The 21,474-nt window shown below is 39.7% G+C and overlaps 1 protein-coding gene across 1 annotated transcript in view; it reads right to left on the reverse strand.

Moving 5' to 3' along the window:
• Positions 1-297: 297 nt before the first annotated feature.
• LOC103702905 (synaptotagmin-5-like) overlaps positions 298-21,474 on the reverse strand; it is a 30,362-nt gene continuing 9,185 nt past the window's right edge. The window contains exons 5-12 of the mRNA XM_039118674.1: positions 20,896-21,016; positions 19,610-19,728; positions 19,317-19,415; positions 16,477-16,557; positions 16,291-16,376; positions 14,752-14,977; positions 3,364-3,531; positions 298-1,286 (exon numbers count right to left, since the gene is read on the reverse strand). Of these exons, the coding sequence (XP_038974602.1) occupies positions 882-1,286; positions 3,364-3,531; positions 14,752-14,977; positions 16,291-16,376; positions 16,477-16,557; positions 19,317-19,415; positions 19,610-19,728; positions 20,896-21,016 (1,305 nt within the window). The 3' untranslated portion in view covers positions 298-881. The remainder of the gene's footprint in view (positions 1,287-3,363; positions 3,532-14,751; positions 14,978-16,290; positions 16,377-16,476; positions 16,558-19,316; positions 19,416-19,609; positions 19,729-20,895; positions 21,017-21,474) is intronic.

A 21,474-nucleotide genomic window follows, 5' to 3' on the forward strand; every position in this document is an offset into this window, starting at 1 on the left:
ATTAAGTCATGACGCATTCAGGCAAGGCTCTGTAGCAATTATTTAAGACAATGCCGCGCTGCTTTGTGTGGGCCATCCCTCCCTCCATCCTCGCTTTTTTTTTCCCAGTTATCTACCTGTTTTCTTTACGTCACTGCGATTACGTTAGAATGTTTCATGTTTGATGAAGTAGAACATAAATCTATTGGAAGTGCAGAATTTTTTTCTTCTTTTTTTCCCTCCAATTTTTTGGGCGCTGAATCCGAACCCTAAAGCAACAAAGATGCTTGCATGCTTGCGCATTCTATCATGCATCTCTTTTTTTTTTTTTTCTATCTGAGCCTGTCTTGAAGGATGGATCTAGCTGACATGAGTCTCTCAAAACATCAAATGGTTCGCACAGAATGTAATCCAATAAAGAACAGAGAAACCACTCGAGCATTCTTACTGCTCTATCAACGTACTCGCATACGTCAAACATAAAAAGCACAGAAATTGAGAAAGATACAAAGTGAACCAGTCAAGAAGTGTGAGCTGCCGGGTTGGTGCCCTGCGGGGCGACACGTCCTCTTGGAGGATGATTCTGCGACGGTTGTTGAGTGGATCCTGTAGACTTCTGGATGGGTCGGCGGCTACCACCCGCTAGTGAGAGATATTCGGTCCATAGTTGCTGACGGACTGGTGCTTCAGACGAGACGTGTTCAGATAGGCCAACGGGACGACAGACTGAGTTGCTTCTTTTGTTGCTAACCACACGGGGATCACCTTTGGGAAGGAGACTCGGAGCTGCCTACTGCTCTCCGTGATGTTCTGTTTTCTGGTTTTATTGGTTGTATCCATACACGTTATGTATGGTACTTACGTTTTCAGCTTAAAAAAAAAAAAAGTGTGAGCTGGCCAGCTTAGCTTCCATTTCCTTCTCCCTGTCCTGCCGGGGAGCTGCTACCGTTCCTCCGAGCACTGCTGAACTGGTTTGCCACACTTTTACCCATGAACTTTCCTGCTTTGCTCAGACCACTGCTCACAGCACCAAGTCCAGTTCCCACCAGCCCTGCACCAGCTCCAATGCCTGAACCTACTAAGCCAACACCAGCTCCAATGCCCGAACCTACCAACCCCACACCAGTCCCAATCCCCGTACCCACCAGCCCGACCCCTGACCCAACCAAGGATGCTGCCCCACCAAGCGCATCCATCGTGCTCCCAATCATTCCTGCCTCCTTCATTTTCCTCCTCTCCTCCAAAGTCCTCTTCTCTTGTTCCACGGCCTGTAGTTGTTCATCCTTTGTGAATGGATGATACATTACCTGCAAGACTCACAATAACTCTACATCAGAAAATATTCAAAGAGACACAAAAACAGGCAGATAGAACTGCTAAACTGAACAGAATGCTAGTGGGCTTGTACATGGCGGCATCAAATTCCATTTAATTCATTGAACACACTTGAACAATGGAAATAGAATTTGTCAGAGTAAAATAACATAGAATTTAGCAAAAGAGTGAAGAGAGAGGCAAACAAAGACACTGAATCGAACGAATACTGATGCATGCTAAAATAGAAAACTGGTCCATAGTAAGGCTCTGCCTCTCCCTCTCTCTCTGTCTCTCTCTGTGTGTGTGTGTGTGTGTGTCTATGGTTGATTGTATTCTTATTCTTTACCTTGGCAACTATTCGTTTGACATGGACCTTTTAATTGGAGAAAAGAAACTGTGTGGTTTACTGAATCATTTCCATGTGGCAATCCACATTGATGTCTATTGAAATAATCATTCTATATAAACCTGTTCAAATTTCTACCCAGGCTCTTGTTTTTGTTGCCATTACTAAATTACAATGACAAATTCTGTGGCCAAGATAGAAAGTGCCACATCGATGCTCAAGGAAAAATGGTAACATGATAAAGGCACGCCAAAACCTGTAGAGAAATAGCATCAGAATGACTAGAAGCAGTCGTACCACATGTTGGCTTGAGTGTCAGTAGCATAAAATATACTGCATCTCCAAGCAATGATGTTTCCTAGCATAATATTTTAATCAACTATGCTGGGTCTTTTTTGCAAAAATTCTGACTTGGTAAGCTCCACAGTATATTGTAATATTTGAACTTGAAATTCAATAGCTTGTTCAACTTTGTGATGTACGGGTGCACCTTCAAGCATACAAACAAAAAAAAAAGCAGTGGCTTCACTCTCCAACATGGCATGACGTTGCATCATACTTCAAATCAGCAATTGTTACATTAATTCTCCCAATCACTGAGACATCAATCCCTTTTTAGCTAAACCAGACAAAATGACAAATAACTTTCTTATATTTTCTGTACAAAGGCCTCAAATACAAGGATGATTCAGACATCGTCAGGCTTGACCTACAAATATCACCCACTAGAGGATACTTTTATGTGCCAAATAATTTAAGATGCCATATACCTCATGCCCTGATAGTGCCATTGTTGTACCTAGAAGTTTCCAAGAGTAAAATTCCATTATTTCAGTGAAAGAAGATGCATAATTAGGAAGCATTAGGATCGGCTTGCATGAAGGCACTTTTGTGAGGAAATAATGCTGCAGGGGTTTACTCTTACATTACTCTAGACATAGTCCCTATCAAGCCTCACTATCTAACATTGGTGCATCGAGGTGCATCCTGCTGGTACCATACTGTTCGAATGAGAAAACAGTATCCAAGACATAATCCGGCACATCCTGACTTCCTGATTAATGCTGGCTGGGATAGAACAGGACAGTTACATTTCAAAACTTGGGATAACATGGAACCTTGGGAAACCATTTTTTTTAATTTTTTTCCTATTCATTCCAATTTTTCTAATTCATTCTTGTGCTAATGTTTATTCCAATCCATCCCGGTCCACCTCGTCCAGGCATAATACCAACCCGGATACCAGTGTTTGGAACTTTGGACTTTGATCCTTGCATGACTACTTATGATGCCATTCTGTCAGACTCATAAACCTCAGTATACCAACATTTTTGTTAAAGAATAAAAAATAATAGGCACAATTGTTGGTAAGCACATAAATATGTAAACATTGTGATTTCTCAAAATTGATGGTTTCAACCAAAAAAAGCTGAATTGAGCCGAACTGGCTGGTTCAGACCGAACCGAGCCTACCGGGTCTCTGACCGGGTCGGTTCGGCAGTAGAAAATGGTTTAGGCCCCTAGGAGGCCGGAATCGGTCGGAACTGGCCAGAATCGGACGGAACTGGATGGTTCCATCCGGTTCGACTTGGTTTGAACCGGTACCGACCCGTACCGGATGCCGACCGATACAGGTTTCGGTACTGGTTCGGCGAACCTTTGTTTCAACTAAAAAAATGCAAAGAGGCAAAAAATATATAGGGCAATTAGAAATCACTGACCATTATTGTAAGAGTTCCTCTGTCCTTCTTGTCCTTAATCTTTAGTGTATCTAGTGAGGGTAGCAGCCTCATATCAAATTCCTTATTAGTCTCAGGTTCCAAGTCAATCAAAGCTAACTTGGCTACACCCAATCTCTTATCTTGTGCAAGGTTGTCTTCATCAAAAACCTGTAATAGGAGAGGTTAGCTTTGAGCTGATTTTAGATTCAAAAATGAAAGAAGAGTAACTTAATTCATTGCATTGAGAAGTTTTGGTATAAAAGATGTAAAAAGTTTTAAATAAATAAGTACAACCAGTTTGAGCTGGAAACTAAGATATCATAGGATAAGTAACAACTAACAAGGCTGATGCCATTTGCCTGTTGTCAGCTCGATGGATCCATTCTACCATGCATACTATGCAGGGCCTTTGTGCAGCTATTTTGTAGTTTGCGCTGGACAATCAAACGTTTTTTGATGACCATATAATAAAATGATGGTTCAAATTTTTGGCTGCATGATCAAATGATGATGCTTTTGTAGTTGATTTTGTTCTTACAAATCCATGAAAAGGTCCCTCACATCCCATTAGCAACTTCAATGTTTCTAATATGCTACTAAATATGAGCTTCCGAGAGGATCGACAATTTGTAATAGCACATTACTATGTTTATAATATGATAACATAGTTACCTGCCCCCTATGGATTTTATCATAAATTTTTTGAGCTTACTTGTTCTATACATGCATAAATTTATGTGTAATACTAGTGTCACGACCCCCGCCCCGTTCCCGGCGGGCCGCCGCGACGGTCCTAGGGTGCGGGTAGGCATAAGGCCACCAGCCACTGTGTAGAACCCTACTACCTATCAATCATCAATAAATCTTGAAAAATTTGGCATGATGCATGCACAAAATGATCACTTTTCCTATAGTGACCTGTCAGGATTATCTCAATACATACAACACACTACCTGTCAGAGCAGCAATCACATAATCCGTCACATAATGAACCTGGACAATATATATCAATACATTATCTCAGGCATATAACTCATCTGTATAAAAATCTGGTTCCCATTCCATCCATGGTCAAACCCATATCCACAACAGGATCTATGACTGTAACTATGCACTATATACAATAGAAGGTTTATAATACACCAAAAGGTATAAACCTCTATTTACATTATACTATACTATACTATGGAGCGGCACAGCTAGCAGGCAACCACTAATCCTGCTCTTCTCTATACAATACCTGCCCTGCAATCAAAAACATCAAACTGGGGAGTGAGTATATAAATACTCAGTGAGTGGAGTAGAGAGTACTATGCACATGAGACAGAATATAATCATGGCTCGAGATGAAATCTCAAGATCAATAACAAGATGAACATGAACTCAACATAAAGAATATGGAGTAAATCATCAATATCACCACAATCAATATCAACTCATCTGAAGCATATATGGAACAATCAAGTCAACATATATGCTACTCATGAATATGTTCAACAGGTCATAGTACTGAATCATATAAATTAGGTGTCAATAGGCTGAATCATCAACAAGACAGCTATCGGGAGGTGGGTTTTACGCCCCAGGCGAACCAGCAACAACTCCCTACTGCCATATGCATACATCGAATATGACACCACACCAATATGTAAATCATCACTAGACAGCTGTCGGAAGGTAGGTTTTACGCCCCAGGCGAACCAGCAACAACTCCCTACTGTCACATGCATATGCAGGATAAGACACCATATCGATAATGTAAATGCTAGACAGCTGTCGGAAGGTGGGTTTTACGCCCCAGGCGAACCAGCAACAACTCCCTACTGTCACATGCATATGCAGGATAAGACACCATACCGATAACATAAATGCTAGACAGCTATCGGGAGGTGGGTTTTACGCCCCAGGCGAACCAGCAACAACTCCCTACTGTCACATGCATATGCAGGATAAGACACCACACTGATTATATAAATGCTGGCCAGTATCCAGAACAGAAATCCATCTCACATCTACATACTAAACGGCACCTCGCGGGAATTCTACATCCGCGGAAAGCCATACTGCACCTCGCGGGGTCTTACTATGCCCGGCGGCAAGCAGAATATAAGTCGTAGGACCGGCCGATCCTACGCCTAGGGCCGTGTCCCCCCTAGGAAGGGACTGGGCTCCGCCCACCCAGAAGGCTACTATGTGCACAAAGGCCGATGTTCAACCCCATCGACTATAGGTGTCCTGCAGATACTGCCAAGCCATGCATAAATGCCAGAATGCACCCTCCCAATACTCTACTAAAAAGGAGTATAATCAAGATTACCACTCACTCGATCATGACCCAATCATAAACTAACATCAGGGTTAGGAGTGAGGGTCAAGGAAGTGCAATACAACTCAATATACCACTAAAAAGGCTCTACAAATCTTTGAAATGGAGGAAATGAAATCAATTTACAAAAGAAGTTATTTCACAATTTGGAACCAATTTAATTACTCATAAAAGAGTATAATCAAGCTACGACTCACAAGTCTTTAAAATAGAGGAAATGAAATCAATTTACAAAAGAAATCATTTCACAATTCGGAATCAATTTGATTACTCATCAACCCCTCGTAATTCCTCTCAATGTTCCCTCAAATGCATGTACAGAATAATCAAGCATAGAGAATCAAGATTATAGAGAAATCTACTACAATATCAATCAATATGCTCAAGTGGAATCAATTCACACTTGGCGACATTCATGAAAATGAATTAAGGATGCTCATGGTGCAAAGTACATGACTCCCACTCACCTGTCAATCCAGCACAGCCCTGATACGCCTCCAAAAATCTACAGCAGGCAGTGGGGAACTTCTTCCTCTTATTCCCTAGCTTCTTGCCCAACTGTGACATGCATTTACAATACATTTAGTCTTGTATCAAGGGCTATAATCTACGTGCCAATTATAACATAGGGAACTTTAATTGATTCAACTCCCCTGTTCCCTAAATCTTTTCTTTTCTTTCTTCTTTTTCTTTTTAATTAATTAACTCACCATTTATGTGTATTAGGGACTCCTTTGCATGAGTACAAGGTCCCTTTTAGCTTGATCTAGGCTTAATACTCTATTATAGCATGAAATCCCCTATTTTCCACCCGGATGAACAGTAACCCGAACTGACAGTGGGTTACTTCATCCCGGTTTTGATCCACTTTCAGGACTCCAAATTTGATGAAATTTTTATCTAACATTCTACACTCATAGAGGATTCCAAATAGATAACATGCATCATCATCGGAGGCCGTTTGACCCCCTAAATAATTCGCCGAAGTTGGGACTTCGACACAGTTTTTCCGTAGTGCCGGAAAAATTTGTTAAAATCCGATTCTTCCTCTTTTAACCACCTCTACAACCCTTATCCGACCCCTCTAGACTATATCCACCCTTTGTATAGCCTAATGTCATCAAAAGACTAGATAGGGACGGATATTTACCTTTTTCTTTTTGGAAATCGAGGTCCTTGCGTAGAGGGGAAGGAGATCTACGTTTTTCCCTTCAGCTGGAAGTGCAACCGGGATCCCTTTCCTCCTTGAATCCCCTTCCTCTTCTTCTTTCTTCTTCTTCTTCTTCTCTTTTTCTTTCTTTCTTTCCTCTGTTTCACGCCTGAGAACCCCCTCCCTCTTTCTCTCGGTTTCATTCCAAAAGCCAGCTCAAACCCTCCAATTAAATCACATTAAGATACTATTCACCCTTTTTTTTAATATTATTAAATTCCCATTTTGCCCCTAACACTTCAACATATCTACGGTTATGCCATTAACTTTTGATTCCTTCCAATTTTACCCCTTATATCAATTTTAAAGGACTATTCTATCCCTTTTTATATATAAAAAAAAAAAAAATTTGGGGTTATTACAACTAGTTTACGTGACAAGTTAATAAAATACACATGTTAAAGTTAAACAATGATAAAGACACACATATATATATAGGATAATATTTAATGTTAAATTTATACATGTTAATTTAAAAACTGTATTCATTTGTTTAAACTTTAAGACGTGTATACACAATTATGAAATATCTAAAATTCATTTGACCAAGGTTTTAAAAACTGTAGAACGGAATAGTACAAGCTGTACCATACCATTCCGGCAGAAAACTGGCACTGGCGATGGCATATAGTGTGCTGATGCAGTCCCTTGTTGTGTGCCCATACCCAGTACCATACTGGTTTTTCAGAAATCCGGTAAGCCCCGCAATGCTAGTTTTTAAAACATTGATCTGAAGATTCTAAACAATGAACAAACTAATGAATAAATTTTTATGTTTGCTAGTGCATGGCTAACAGCATGATATGCATAAGTCAGTCATCTAATTCAACCACCACCTATGTTTACGAAGCCCCCACCTAACCTTTTTTTTTTTTTTTGGTCAAAACGGTATTTCATTCATATACCTCTAACGTGAATACAACCAGACATATCAAAGAAAAGTAAGCAAAATAAGGCGTGTGGAACGCCATCTAAACTAGACCAAAAGACCTCTCCAGTATGCCGGGCAACATAAGAGGCGACCCAATCTGCTGCACTGTTCGCCTCTCGGTAAACATGGGCAACCTGACAGGAGATCAGCTCCCGCACCAAACTCCGGGTGTCCCGTATCAGAGGGTGGTCATCACCATACATGTCCACACCTCGTATCCAGTCAATCACCGTAGAACAGTCACCCTCGAGAACGAGTCTCTCGGCCCCCAGTACTCGTCTCGCAAACCAAACACCCTCCCAAGCAGCCTGCAGCTCTGCTCCCACCGCCGAATCGCCGAGAGTGCTCCATCCCCCAGCAGCAATAAAGGTGCCCCGGTGGTCCCTGATCACGAAACCCACGCCCCCAGAGGCGCCATCCTCCGCCATGCCACCATCGAAGTTCACCTTAAGATAACCAGGGGATGGGGGTACCCAAGAGAAGTAACTGAACCTGGACGCTGAAACAGCAGTGCAGGTACCCCATATATCCCTGGTTCTCCCAGGTGGTGCCGACGTGGTCATCGTAGATGTCTCCGCTGCCTGCCTCAGAGCTCTCTCCATTACAGCCCGTGGGACCGTCCACCCTCGAATAGACGGTCATTTCTAGCTAGCCATATGTGATAGGCTAGGTAAGCCACAATAGAACCTGTCTCAGCAACACTCGGCCTCCGAATAGCTCACTCAGGAACCAGAGCATATCCTCCACCGACTCCCATATAGGTGGGAGTAGCGCCGAGGCCAATCTCCAACACTGCACAACTGTAGGACATCGAAGAAGTACATAGCCGACCATCTCCTCAGCATCCAGACATACGTCGCATAGTGGACCCATCCTCATCCCCCGCCGGGCCAACACACCCATGGTCGGAAGGCAGCCCCAGGCTACCTTCCAAAGAAAAAGCGCCACCCGGGGATGCACCCTCATCCTCCATATCCATCCACCATCAATCCGTCTCTCCGGCTCCCTCCTAGTCCACGCATGAATATCCCTGGCACGTACCCGCGATCGGCCTGTCGGTAACCAGACCAGTCTATCAGGCTCCGCCCGGGACGGGATCGGTAATGCCAGAATCCTCTCCACCAACTGCTCCCCAAAGGTCTTCCATATGAACACCTCATCCCAACTCCCCTCCCCCAGTACTAGCAGATCACAAACTCGACGTCCCAACAGCCTGCTCGTATCCACCATGGCCGGTAGCCTGCTAATCGGTAGCTCAGTCACCTAGCTATCCTCAAGGACATCCACCGACATACCATCCCCGATAGCCCACCGGATAGCCGGAAGTACTAACGAAGCCCTAGCACTGATCTCCCTCCAGATAGGGGAGTGGAGCCGCCCCGCCCTAATACCAACCGTCAATGCCCCATACTTAGCCCTCATCAGTGAGGACCATAAACTCTCAGGCTCCAACATGAGACTAGCTGCAAGCCGTAAAGCCGATGCCTCCCGTCGCGCCACCAAAGACGGCACTCCCAAGCCGCCATGGCTGACCGGCTGACAGACCACCTCCCAAGCCACTAGATGTGCTTTGCCTCTGTCACCACGCCTCCCCCAGATAAAGTCCCTGATAAGCCGCTCAACTGATCTCAGTGAAGCTACGGGCAGGACAGCGTGGGATACAAGATATATCGGAATAGCACTAAGGACTGACCGTGCCAATGTGACTCTGCCCATCATGGATAGTGAATGCAACTGCCACCCCTCCAGCCTGTGTCTGATGCTATGCTCAAGAGAGATGGTATCTCCACTACGCATACATCGCCCAAGTATCGGCACACCCAGATATGTCAAGGTGCCCTCCTGCTCACCCACTCCCAGAGTCTCCATGATTCCGGCCTTTATCTGAACCTTGGTCTTCGGACTGAAAAGAGTAGACAATTTGTTAAAGTTGATCCGTTGTCCAGAATCCGAGCAATAGGCATAGAGGATCCTCCGAATCACATGGGCATTCTGCCTGGTCGCCCTAGCCAATAGTAAGCAGTCATCAGCAAATAGTAGGTGGGAAATCGGCACAGCCCCCTGCACTGGCCTATAAACCTCCAGAGTCTGTGTACCCACGGTTGCTCGAAGAGCTCTGGATAAAGCATCTGCACAGATAATGAAGAGCAAGGGAGACAACGGACACCCCTGGCGAAGTCCAACCGATGTATCAAAGAAGCGAGAAGGTGTGCCATTTACCAGAATGGAGAAAGAGGGCCCCATCACACAGCCCATGACCCACCTGATCCACAACTCATGGAAGCCAAAACTCTGTAAGAAATGTCGAAGAAACTCCCAGCACATCCTATCATATGCCCTTTCCATATCAAGCTTGACCCCCATGAGGCAACGCCGCACAGGAGCCTTCACCAGATCAAACATGAACTCCTGGGCAATTAGGACATTATCTAATATGTTCCTCCCCCCTATGAAAGCACCCTGCTCTGGACAGATAATTCTGGGTAAGATCCCTCTCAGTCTAATTGCCAAGATCTTTGCCGTAATCTTATATAAGGTGGAACATAGGCTAATCGACCTAAAGTGGCCAGGCTCAGTAGCATCCTGGCGCTTGGGGATCAATGTAATAAAAGTCCTCTGCCACTCCGGACTCATCACCGCCGTACTAAAAAACTGCTGAATGGCCTCGCTAACATCAAGGCTTACAATCGACCAATACCTACGAATGCCTTGTCCCCCTCTAGGGACCACACCGCCTCCTGAATCTCCCGTCTCGATACCGGCCTGATCAGTGCTAAAGAGTCCTCATCGGAAACCCCCTCAGATGGAAGGGGTAGCTCAGTATGTATCCCACTCCCTGTCCGCTCTGTCCATCTAGCCCTGAAGAACTGCTCAAACACCCTGCATATCATATTCGGGTCCTCTGTGGACTGCCCATCCTCGTCCCTGATAGATCTGATCCTATTCCGCTGTCTCCTGATCAATGTAGATTGATGAAAGAACTTAGTGTCCCTGTCCCCTTCCTGAATCAACTGTACTCTTGACTTCTGCCTCCTAACCTTATTACCATAGCCTCCTTGCAACTTCATTGTTGACCTCACAACGACATTACTAGATAAGTCTCATGAAAACTCTTCCATTAAGGATATGGTTTTGGCCTTTGAACCCACCTCCCTTCCACACTAAAATTCAATAAGTGCAAATAGCCACCTTTTCCCACAACAATAATTGGAAAGCTATAAAGCTGGAACTTCCCTCCCTCTTCCAATCCAACTCTACTACCCTTCTTTGGGCATCTACATACACAATTTGCTTGATAGCAGACCAGCTCCCATGGATCCCCATGTCGCACCACCATGCCTGTGAGTTGCCTGTTAAGGCAAGCCAATCCCCCACCTAGTTATCTCCATTCGGATGTTACCAAAACAGCCTTTTGTGTTGCTTCCATCAAATCCTCCTTCAGCTGCTCTCCAAATTGCTCTTCGCAAAGGGTTAAGCACTAGAAATCCAGTTGACTGTTTTGTTTCTTATCATGTCTTATCCTCTTCCTTTAACCTCTATATTGCTTCCATATCTTCTATTTCAGTACCCTCAAAGGTTACATATACATTGAATGTTATGGATATAGAGATGGATTTTCGTTACCCCCCTTCTAGGTAGACTTATTCACCGGATATCCCCCCGAGGGGACGAGGCCACAGGCCGAAGGGGGTAACGGATTATAAACTTTAGGGATAGGGAAGGAAGTTTCTCCGACACAACTCCGATCGGAGAAACTTCGGAACAAACTAATCCCCCCGAGGGGGATGAGGCCACAGGCCGAAGGGGGGTAACGACCAATTCCCAGGTGACAGGTCCATTTATGGACCGGATATCCCCCCGAGGGGGACGAGGCCAGAGGCCGAAGGGGGGTATAATACCATAACATTGAATCTATAGATTGAGGATATTTTGAAAAAAAGGGGTACTTCCACAAAAAAACCCTCAATATTCTAATAAAAAACAAGCTTTAAGATAGGTTAAAGCTCGTTTGCGGTAGATTCTTCGTTGGAGTGATGAAATCGCGTTATAGCGCGATTTCGTCTAACAAGTTATTACCTTCTGGTGGTAATGTGGTTGGTTGCAGGCTATATTTTGGTCTGATGGTCTAGTTGATGGTAAAAAGCTCACCTAGTGGTAAAAGGATTGCCCAGGTTGAACTAGAATATCATAGAACTTCTGAAATCTGTTTTGGGTCCTATCATATATTTGTTTGTAGCTCTTGACCATTATACTACCTATGAAGAATACATTTCCATTCGTATCCTCAAAAGGAGACATTTTTGGAGTTACCACCAATATAACTGGCTAGTCATATATGTCTTTTAAATAAGACTCTTTATGGACTTAAACAACTTCCTTGGACTTGGTTTGAGAGATCGAATGATTCTCCATTTCAAATTGGATTTCAAAAAAGTGTCTATGATCATTCAATATTTGATCCTCACATTGCTAAGTCTATATCACAGTTTTCGTTGTGTGCGCTGAAAATATTGTTTTTACATAATATTCTAAGCTAATCATCAATGCAAAGAATTTTTTATCTAGTGTTTTTGATATAAGAGGATCTAGGTAAACCAAAGTATTTCTTGGGCATCGAGGTTGCTTCTTATCAAAAAGACCAAAGAACTTTTTATTTCTCAAAGTATGTCATCAACTCCAAGGTGTATTAAATGAAATTTCTCTACAAGATTGGTTGCAAAATTATAGCCTTTTATATTTCTTATATTCATAAGAAGCTAGCTGCTTCCAATAATATACAATACCAAGATATGCGAACAACTATGAACAACTATATTTATCTGCATTTATCTAAATTAATAACTTAGTAAGGGTTTTGTAAAGAAATCCAAGCTTCAAACTTAGAAAGTTTGCAAAGTCAAATGACAACTGAATAACTCAAAGTTGAACAGGTAGCAGACCTATTAAACAATATATAATCTAAAATTTTGAAAAAATTATATTTTACTTTTAAAAGTGTTGTCATAATACACTAGTTGATGTAGGACAGTCTAGGGGTTTAGCATGATATGAAGGTGACGGCTGATATGAATTGTTTGCTGGTTTATCCTTTTTTTTTTCTTTTTGAAAAAAGAGATTATCCTGAACTTAAACTATGATTGTTGTAAGCTTGTAGCACTTGACAAGAAACGGCAAAATAACATGAACTAATGGAAACCATTAATAGAAACAAAATAGCAAATGATATTTAATGGTCTCGAGCCAACATGAAACTAGGCCTTACCAAGGGCTGCAAGCCCAAAACTTGTTTTAGGTATTGCACAATACGATAAAAGGAAAACAGAAATTTCATTAATATTCTACATAAAATCTGATTATATAAGCAATATCCTTTATACAACTCAAAACACAATCTTAGTGATTTATACTGCCCAACGGTCCCAACCTATACATATCATACTTGAAAGTTACAATAAAGTTTAAACAGAAATGCCTGAACAACTTTCAATCCCCTTAGGTTAAATGCCCCTGTATTTCTGACAGTTGCATGGATATTTCAAAATTACATGACCACAACAAAATGTAACACCCCTTGCCACTTGGGCAAAGGGGCAGGGGTTCGATTTCGATTGGAATCGGCCTCTGAGATTGGGGTGTGTATAGGGTAGAGAGGTGGAAATTAGCCCCTCCGAATCTTCTAACTAAGCTTATATGTATAAATCCCATGCGTGGAAATATAGTGGAAGCGATCCTATACCTAGGGGTGCAAATATGTCGAGTCGGGTCTGGTCATGAGTGACCCCGACCCAACTCGGTTCCTTGTTCGAGTCCTAATTTTGGACCCAAACCCAACCTAATAGAAGATTGGGTCGGGTCGAGTCCACCACTACAATTTTTGACCAAATGGGTCATTCAAGTCGGATTGGGTCCATGTATAACCCGGATCTAACCCAAAAAATTCGGATCCGGTTCGGGTCTGGGTTGGGTCCAGTTCGGGTCAACCCATCCATTGTTTCAAAATTTGTTTGCACCCCTGCGGGCCCAAATAATTTTATAGATTCGGATCGGGTCGTAGGATTGAAAATCCAAAATTACTTAAACTTCAAATGGGTCAGGTCGGGTCGGGTCTGAATTCAGTAAACCCATACCTGACCTAGAAAATGAAACAAGTCTAATTTTAGGACCCAACGCAGTACCACGGGTCCTCCAAAACGGATCGGGTCGGGTCGGGTCGGGTCATGGGTCAACCCGACCCATTTGCAGCCTTTCCTATACCTATACTTGCAGAGGGGCAAATCATGTTTACTTCCATAAGTTTTTCTAAGAAAAATTTCAGAAGATTAAGTTAGCTGCCACAAAAAAGAAAATTTATGCACAATATTATTTTACTTTTTGGTGCCTTCATATAAAGCTATTTTGGAGAACAGAGACATGTAACATTGCTTTTGAAAATCTCAATAACCTGTTACACCCTATAGAAGAATTTTCTATTGACCGTAAAATGTAAAGTTAAACAAGATCTTGAACCTTATATAAAACTATTTGAGACATCATATACCAAGTCTGGAACCAAGTTCTTATCTTGACTGAACAGAAGATACCAATAAGCAATCTCCTACTAAAATTTCTAACCAACATTTGTCGTCTCGATACTGAACCCATACCTGTACCATCTTATTATAATATCAGTAATGGTACGGTACAAGACGGTGAGGCATCTTGTGTGTTGGTGACTGGTACGACAAACCTTGTTTCTAACAATTGCAATCAAGTTCTATTTAGAAGGCTCTAATAGATACATCTTCTACAAATTTATTTGAAAACAGTGAAAATGAAATGACCCTTCTTGCAAAAAATAAAATAAAAATTACAAAATAAATGAACTAAAGCAAAAAAAAAAGGGTTATTAAGCAATGAATTAATGCTAGAAGTGGACTGTACCTCAAGAATAACAGATTGTGTTTCCTTATCCTCGGCAATCAGCTCAAATGTTTCGTTCCATACAGGGTTGAGATTGTTGTTGATCACTTTTGTTTTAACCTTGAACATGGGGCGTACAGACAGAACCACATAAGGATCAGATTTACCAATTATTTCCATATTTTTCAAACCATTTGCTTTCACGACAGTCAATGTAAGCTTTCCCTGTGGTTTAAGCTCCAGTTCGCTGCAAAAAACATTCATAATATTATATCATCATCCACATTGTGAGCTTCATAGCAGCAAAGTCTCTCAAAGGAGATTCCTCAAAATGAAAAGTCTTACTATGATAACTGTCACTAATATTAACAAAAATTAGATGTAACTGGTTTGTCAAAGCTGAAATACAAATGCACACATTCAACTGTGCTATGCATGCAGGTACATAAATATATATTCACATGTACATATAAATTACATAATTTACATATAATTCAATAGCACACAATAGCAATATAAGAGCACAATATCGGAAGACCATATGGTAGACCTATCTCTAATTTCATAACATTGAACCAATGTTATAAATCTACATAATAAAGGAAATGTATTGCAACGTCTACCCACTCCCCTACCTGCTCATTAACCTAGTCCTATGTGGCAACTGAGGATTGGTGCGGCAAATATGGGGCCGGCGGGTGTGAAGCAGGGCCCACATGCACCTCTCCCAATTCACACACCACATCCTGAGTGGGTAGAGGAGCAGGAAGATGAAGCTTTTTCCTAAAAGAAATGGCATTAGCAATAACATAACTAGAAGATGGACAAGTGAACTATGAATTTGTAAAGGAAATCATAAATTACCTAAAAAGATTGCTAATTTATCCTTCCTGTGCAAAGCCTTAAGAGATGGCCAAAATTTTGTGATAATTTGTGTATTAGATGGTTCTACATGTTTCTTGACTTAGCACTTGAAATGGTGCCCCAGGTTCAGCTTGACAATACTTTTGACAACATAATTCAGACGAGCTTGGTGCATTTTATGTCTACATGACAGTGTTGAATAAATAAAATTGAAGAATAGAATGACTCTGATATAAATTTACAAAAGGCAAGTCAAAATTGTAAAGACGTAAAATTAGTTTGTCTAAAGTACAAAGGAGAGAAACTCTGAAGAGGAATGCATGAAAAATATAGAACATAATGAGAAACAAGGCAGAAATACCCAAACAGATCAGTTCCATATCCTTCTATTTTATGAAACAGAGGATGTGGTTATAAGGTACAGTATTTACAATAATACATATTATGGGGTCAATGTCAGAAGACTCAGAACAGAAGAATGAGGTTAGTGCTGCTTGAGAAGAGAAAGGCAGAATGTGAAATTTATAAGAAAGGATTTGAATATTTTAAAAGGGGAAGCTGGATTTAGGATACTTGCTCCACTAACTTTAACCCAATCTCGAGTATATCATTTAAACACATGAATCGATATGTATATTCATAACAAACTAACATGCATGAAAGTAGAAAGAAAGAAAAAGAAGGAGAAAAGATTACCTTGTGTCGACATCTACTCCACCAAGTGGAACTACAATTCTATGAGGCCACTGGAGCATGTCCGTAACAATTGAATTCATAGTATCCTATATTATGGAGAATGGTAAAGAGAGCTTTAGATTAGTTATTGTCTAACAAGTAAATTTACATTCAGACCATTGATCAGAAGTAAATGTTCGAACTTACATCAATCATGTCCGAAAGCCCAGGAATAGCGGTTAAGCTTCCACCAACAGCCTTCAGTATATAATCTATTCTAGGCTTTGGCTGAAACAGACAAGCAGGTTCATGATGATATCAGTAGTTCAAGGTTACATGAAATAGATATAATCAAAACTTTCTGGCATTTAACATATAAAATGTTGAAGCATATAGTTGTAGTAGAATAAACATAGATTTGATTTCTTCAGAGGTTCATGCAGATTCTTTTGAAATACTTTTTGGATAATGTAACACCAATGATACATAGATAGATATGCAACCCTTGTTAAATGGTTGATTTATTCAAATTTCACAAAGATTTGAAAAATGTAATTCATATAAATACAAAACAATTCTCTATTTTACTATCATAGATAGATATGCAACCCTTATTAAATGGTTGATTTATTCAAATTTTTACAAAGATTTGAAAAATGTAATTCATATAGATACAAAACAGTTCTCTATTTTACCATCATCATTCCCAACTCAGCCATCATTTGGAATTTCATTCAAAGGAATTGCATTACACATTACATAATGATATTTTGGCCTACCATATGAAGAGAGAGAGAGAGCAGGTTATAATGATGCAAGAAGCAGCTGATGGGACTACTGCAACCACACATAGCCAGAGATTTACCTGTTTATTGCACTAGTAAGTAGCTTCAGCATTTTCCTTTATACTTTTCTTGAAGAATAATCATTTTCCTTCTTGTATGCCTATATAATACTATTATTTGAAGGACTGTTTGAACTTTTTTTTTTGATTGAAAGGGATTATTATTGTTTGAACTTTGAAGTTTGAACCTTCTTTTCATTCCAAATCTGTATTCCCTACCTAAATGAAAGTCTCATCCTCTCTAAGTCATGATCCTTCCAAAACTGCTTCTCAAAAACCTTGTTATTTCACAATGTTCTATATCCTTCTACTAGTTGTTGCAAATTGAAGCCTGACATACATGTGCAACAGAAGACAAAATGAGGTGTAAAGGGTGTGCCTTTATGCCTCTCTCCAGGTAATTGCATCAAGAACCTGAAGGATTTATCCAAGTGTTTTTCCTTGAGATGTGAGGTTGAGCACTAAAATAGTAGCCCTTAGATTTATGTAGGAAACTATCTAGAATTAGTGGCACATACCACATAGTCAAGGCAAGTTTCAAATATTCTTTTATCTGAAAGATGTGCTCTAAAAGCTTTTACATGTTTTCTTTCATTAAAAAATACCAACCAAATAATAATAGCATTCTTGGCCCATCCAAATACTATATAACTAATGCATATACTAAAAAGATTCTTCTAGACGGAAGGTTTCTAGTTGGAGAGAAACAAGCATGAAAGGTTTTACTCTTGTAACTTTTCATGATAATGAAGAAGTTAGGGCTGTGAACAACTCAAGTGACTGATCTACATCTGACCTAGATTGGCATTGTAACTAGAATTCTGCTGCTATAGCCTGCCCATCAATAGTTTCATGGAAGATCCAGTTTAAACATAAATACACTGGGTTGGATCAGATCAGGTTCTGTACAAATTTGATCAGATGGGTTCCATGTTGGGAATGCTTTCACATTTACTCCAGTTTTGAAGTTTAGTGTAATTATCTAATACTTCAATTTTATACAGGCACATTGTCTTCTAATAATTAGCAGAAACTCAAAACTAACAATAAAAAAAATATTATACTAGAAATTAATGCAGCAGGCCAGTAGCTATTTCAAAAGAATTAGATGTCATTGCATTAAACCATTATAACGACCAACAATACCAATTGCAGCCACTTAGGTAAAGCTTTATGAATGTTCTTCTCCATTCAGTCAAATCAGGATCATTTCATAGCTTGAGATTCTTCTTGCAACCAGTCGACTTGACATCAACAGTACTTCCATTTTATTAATGCTTGGGATCAGAACTGGCAATATTTGAGTGTTCCTATGTTTGTTTTAATTTTTTACTGAAAACTTGGATATAAAATGGACAATTATTTCAAATCAACTTCACAAGTAGCCAACGGATTGAGTCCATCATCTTGCTGCAACAAACTTATCGTAGTGTTGTTGCCAACATGCTTTGAATGCCAGACTATAAATCCTGGTGGAATATAGCACAGGAAGTATCAAGATTTAGAATAAGCCTTGGAAAATAGCAAATTTCCCAGTAAAGAAAGAAGATTAAGTGTAACATAAGGCTCATTTGTCATACTAGCAAAATTCATCCTAGCTGGTATAAACATGCTACAATTGATTTCATGAAAATTCAAGACATTTTCTAGATATTTTGTTCAGGAAGCAAACAAAATCAACAAAAGATCAAAATAGTGGCTAAATATCAATTCAACCAAGCATCATCTGCTGTTACAATTAGCAGAATCTTTCAGCGTGGCATGCCATGTGGCTTTATATAAGGTTGCCAAGATCAAATCTAACAATATAACAACTAAAAGATCTTCCAATTTCTCCACCACAAGGAGGACAGGTTTGTATTATAACCATAACCAACAAGAATTATCTCATTCATTTTAAAATGGGAATCTATATCCTCTTTTCTTTTTTGTTCCAACCAAATTCTAAATTCATGGTCGATACAAGCATTTCAAAATCTATCAAAAACCCCCACGGCCCCAACTATATTTTCCCGAAAGTGATTCCGATTCCCGCCATGAAGTGCAGAGCCATAACAAATGATTCAGCATCAAGTAATTGCCAATTTTTCTAATACTTATTTCATGTTACAACTGATATGTGGAATTGCAGGGAAGGAAACAATAATGAAGCTCTCCCATGTCTAAGTTTCATAAGGTTGCAGAAAAAGAAAACTAGGCATACCACAGCAAGGAGAGCAACAACAACAGCAGAAATGCAGGGGATCTCTTCAGAAAGTTGGAAAATAACACGTACAACAGTGAAAACCTGAAGATCTTTCAACTGCAACCAGAGCAAGATAATGATAAGTAAAATCTCATGCTTACCAAAATATTATATAAATTAAAAGATATGCATTTCTTCCATGGATGCATATCTAATTTGAATAATAAAAAACAAGCAGTAGCACTTCAACAAACCATGGCCATGGTGCCCTTCCACAAATGAATTTTTAACTTACAAATAAACATGCAAACCTGAATGGGCAGTGAAGCAACAAGTGCTTCAACTGCAAGAATTATGTTTGGATCTCCACCCCATCGAAAGTCAATATCCATTGTAATCTGACCTTTCTTAAGGCTCTGAACTCGGATGCCTTCATAAAGGAAATACATGTATCATAAAATGTATATGTAATAAACATAGTCTAACAACATGTTAAAAGAATTGATCACGTTTGACTTGATCTTTATCCCATTCTATTATGAAAAGGAAATAACACAGAAAAAAGTGCACCATTAAAGTTTTGAGAATTTCAAGAACCCAAGGACAGCCAAAGAGCCAACATATAGTGATTCTCTGCTAGATGGAAATTTGGCAGAGTAAGAAGATAAGGTAAGATGAGAAGAAAGGGTAGATCTCAAAAATATTATAACAAGAGCAGGAGAGAGCAACCAAGGCGCAGCTTATATTTCTGAAGTTTATTGGAAGCTCAAGAGTGATATTCTGCATTATATGCATATCATCCTGTTTTGATGACTTGAAAATTTTAGTTCACAGGTAATATCATAAACATACAAGTTCTACAAACATCCCGGAAACAAACTCTCTCCAACTATAAGAGGTTATCCTTAATCAAATAAGAAAAACTGCAAATGAATAAAAAGTATCTATATGTCCATCAAATTAATTTACTAAGAAAAGGTGTAAGAAAAATGTTTGGAAATTCTACCTTTCCAAGTAAAATTTGTGGAGAACACCAGATTTTTTCTATGAAGTAATAAACCATATAACATATACAAATCTAAAATGACAACCAAAAGAGGTGACAATTACTGACTATTCGCAAATTCATTATTTTCTTCATCCATAATTTCTTCTGTTAAGCAACAAGTCATACATGTACACTTCTGCATGTTAATCAAAACAATCTTATTTTGATAATACAAGTCAAATAAAGTTTGATGTCAAACATAAAAAAAAAGATCAAATTGATCATAAGATTTGTGACATAAGACATATGATTATAATGACAATATGCATATCCATACCCCTTTGTACGCGAAGCAGGTAAAGCACCCTGCCTTCTCTCAAACTTATCAATAATATGTTTCCAGGGACATGTTAGACAGTCTTCAGCAAACAAACCTCATGACAGAAACCTTGAAACTTTTGTAATATAATATATATATATATATATATATATATATATATATATATATATATATTATATATATATATATATATATATATATATATATATATATATATATATATATATATATATATATATATATATATAACATTTGGGTTATATACAAACCTTCAATTTTGGGTGCAACATTTCCCAAAGAAAGTTTTGTAAACTTAAGTGAGGATATTCCTGGGGGGCGATAATCTTCCAGTAGTGGCTCTACAGAATCCTTGATGACCATTGTTGCTGCCTAAGACCAAAAAACAAAACAAAACAAAAAAAAAATCAGCCTGGAGACAGAATTGACAGCATTAAAACAAAGGATTTATTGGTCTACAATTACGAGAAAGTGCATGCAAATATTTAACATAAGAAGAGAAAATTAGGCAATTTCAATAGGCAGCTCCATATATGTCCTTACGCGCAAGGAGATAACAAAATATATAAAATTCTGAGATTTTATAAAATCAAAAATTGCACTTGTTAAAGGTTTAAATACCGGTGGGACGGCGAGGCATACCACTCTATCATGTGTGTCTGGACGGGCAACATCTCATGTCGGGATAAGTCAAGTCGGGATGGACTAGGATGGGACGGGACATTCCAAACACGAGGTATCTCATTCCATGGAAAAACTGGGATGGTCCCGTCCCACGCTATTTAATAATAAAATTCAATGCAGCTATATGAATACAAGCATGGAATGCA

Source organism: Phoenix dactylifera, unplaced genomic scaffold, assembly GCF_009389715.1.
Source record: "Phoenix dactylifera cultivar Barhee BC4 unplaced genomic scaffold, palm_55x_up_171113_PBpolish2nd_filt_p 000392F, whole genome shotgun sequence".
Lineage (NCBI taxonomy): Eukaryota > Viridiplantae > Streptophyta > Magnoliopsida > Arecales > Arecaceae > Phoenix > Phoenix dactylifera.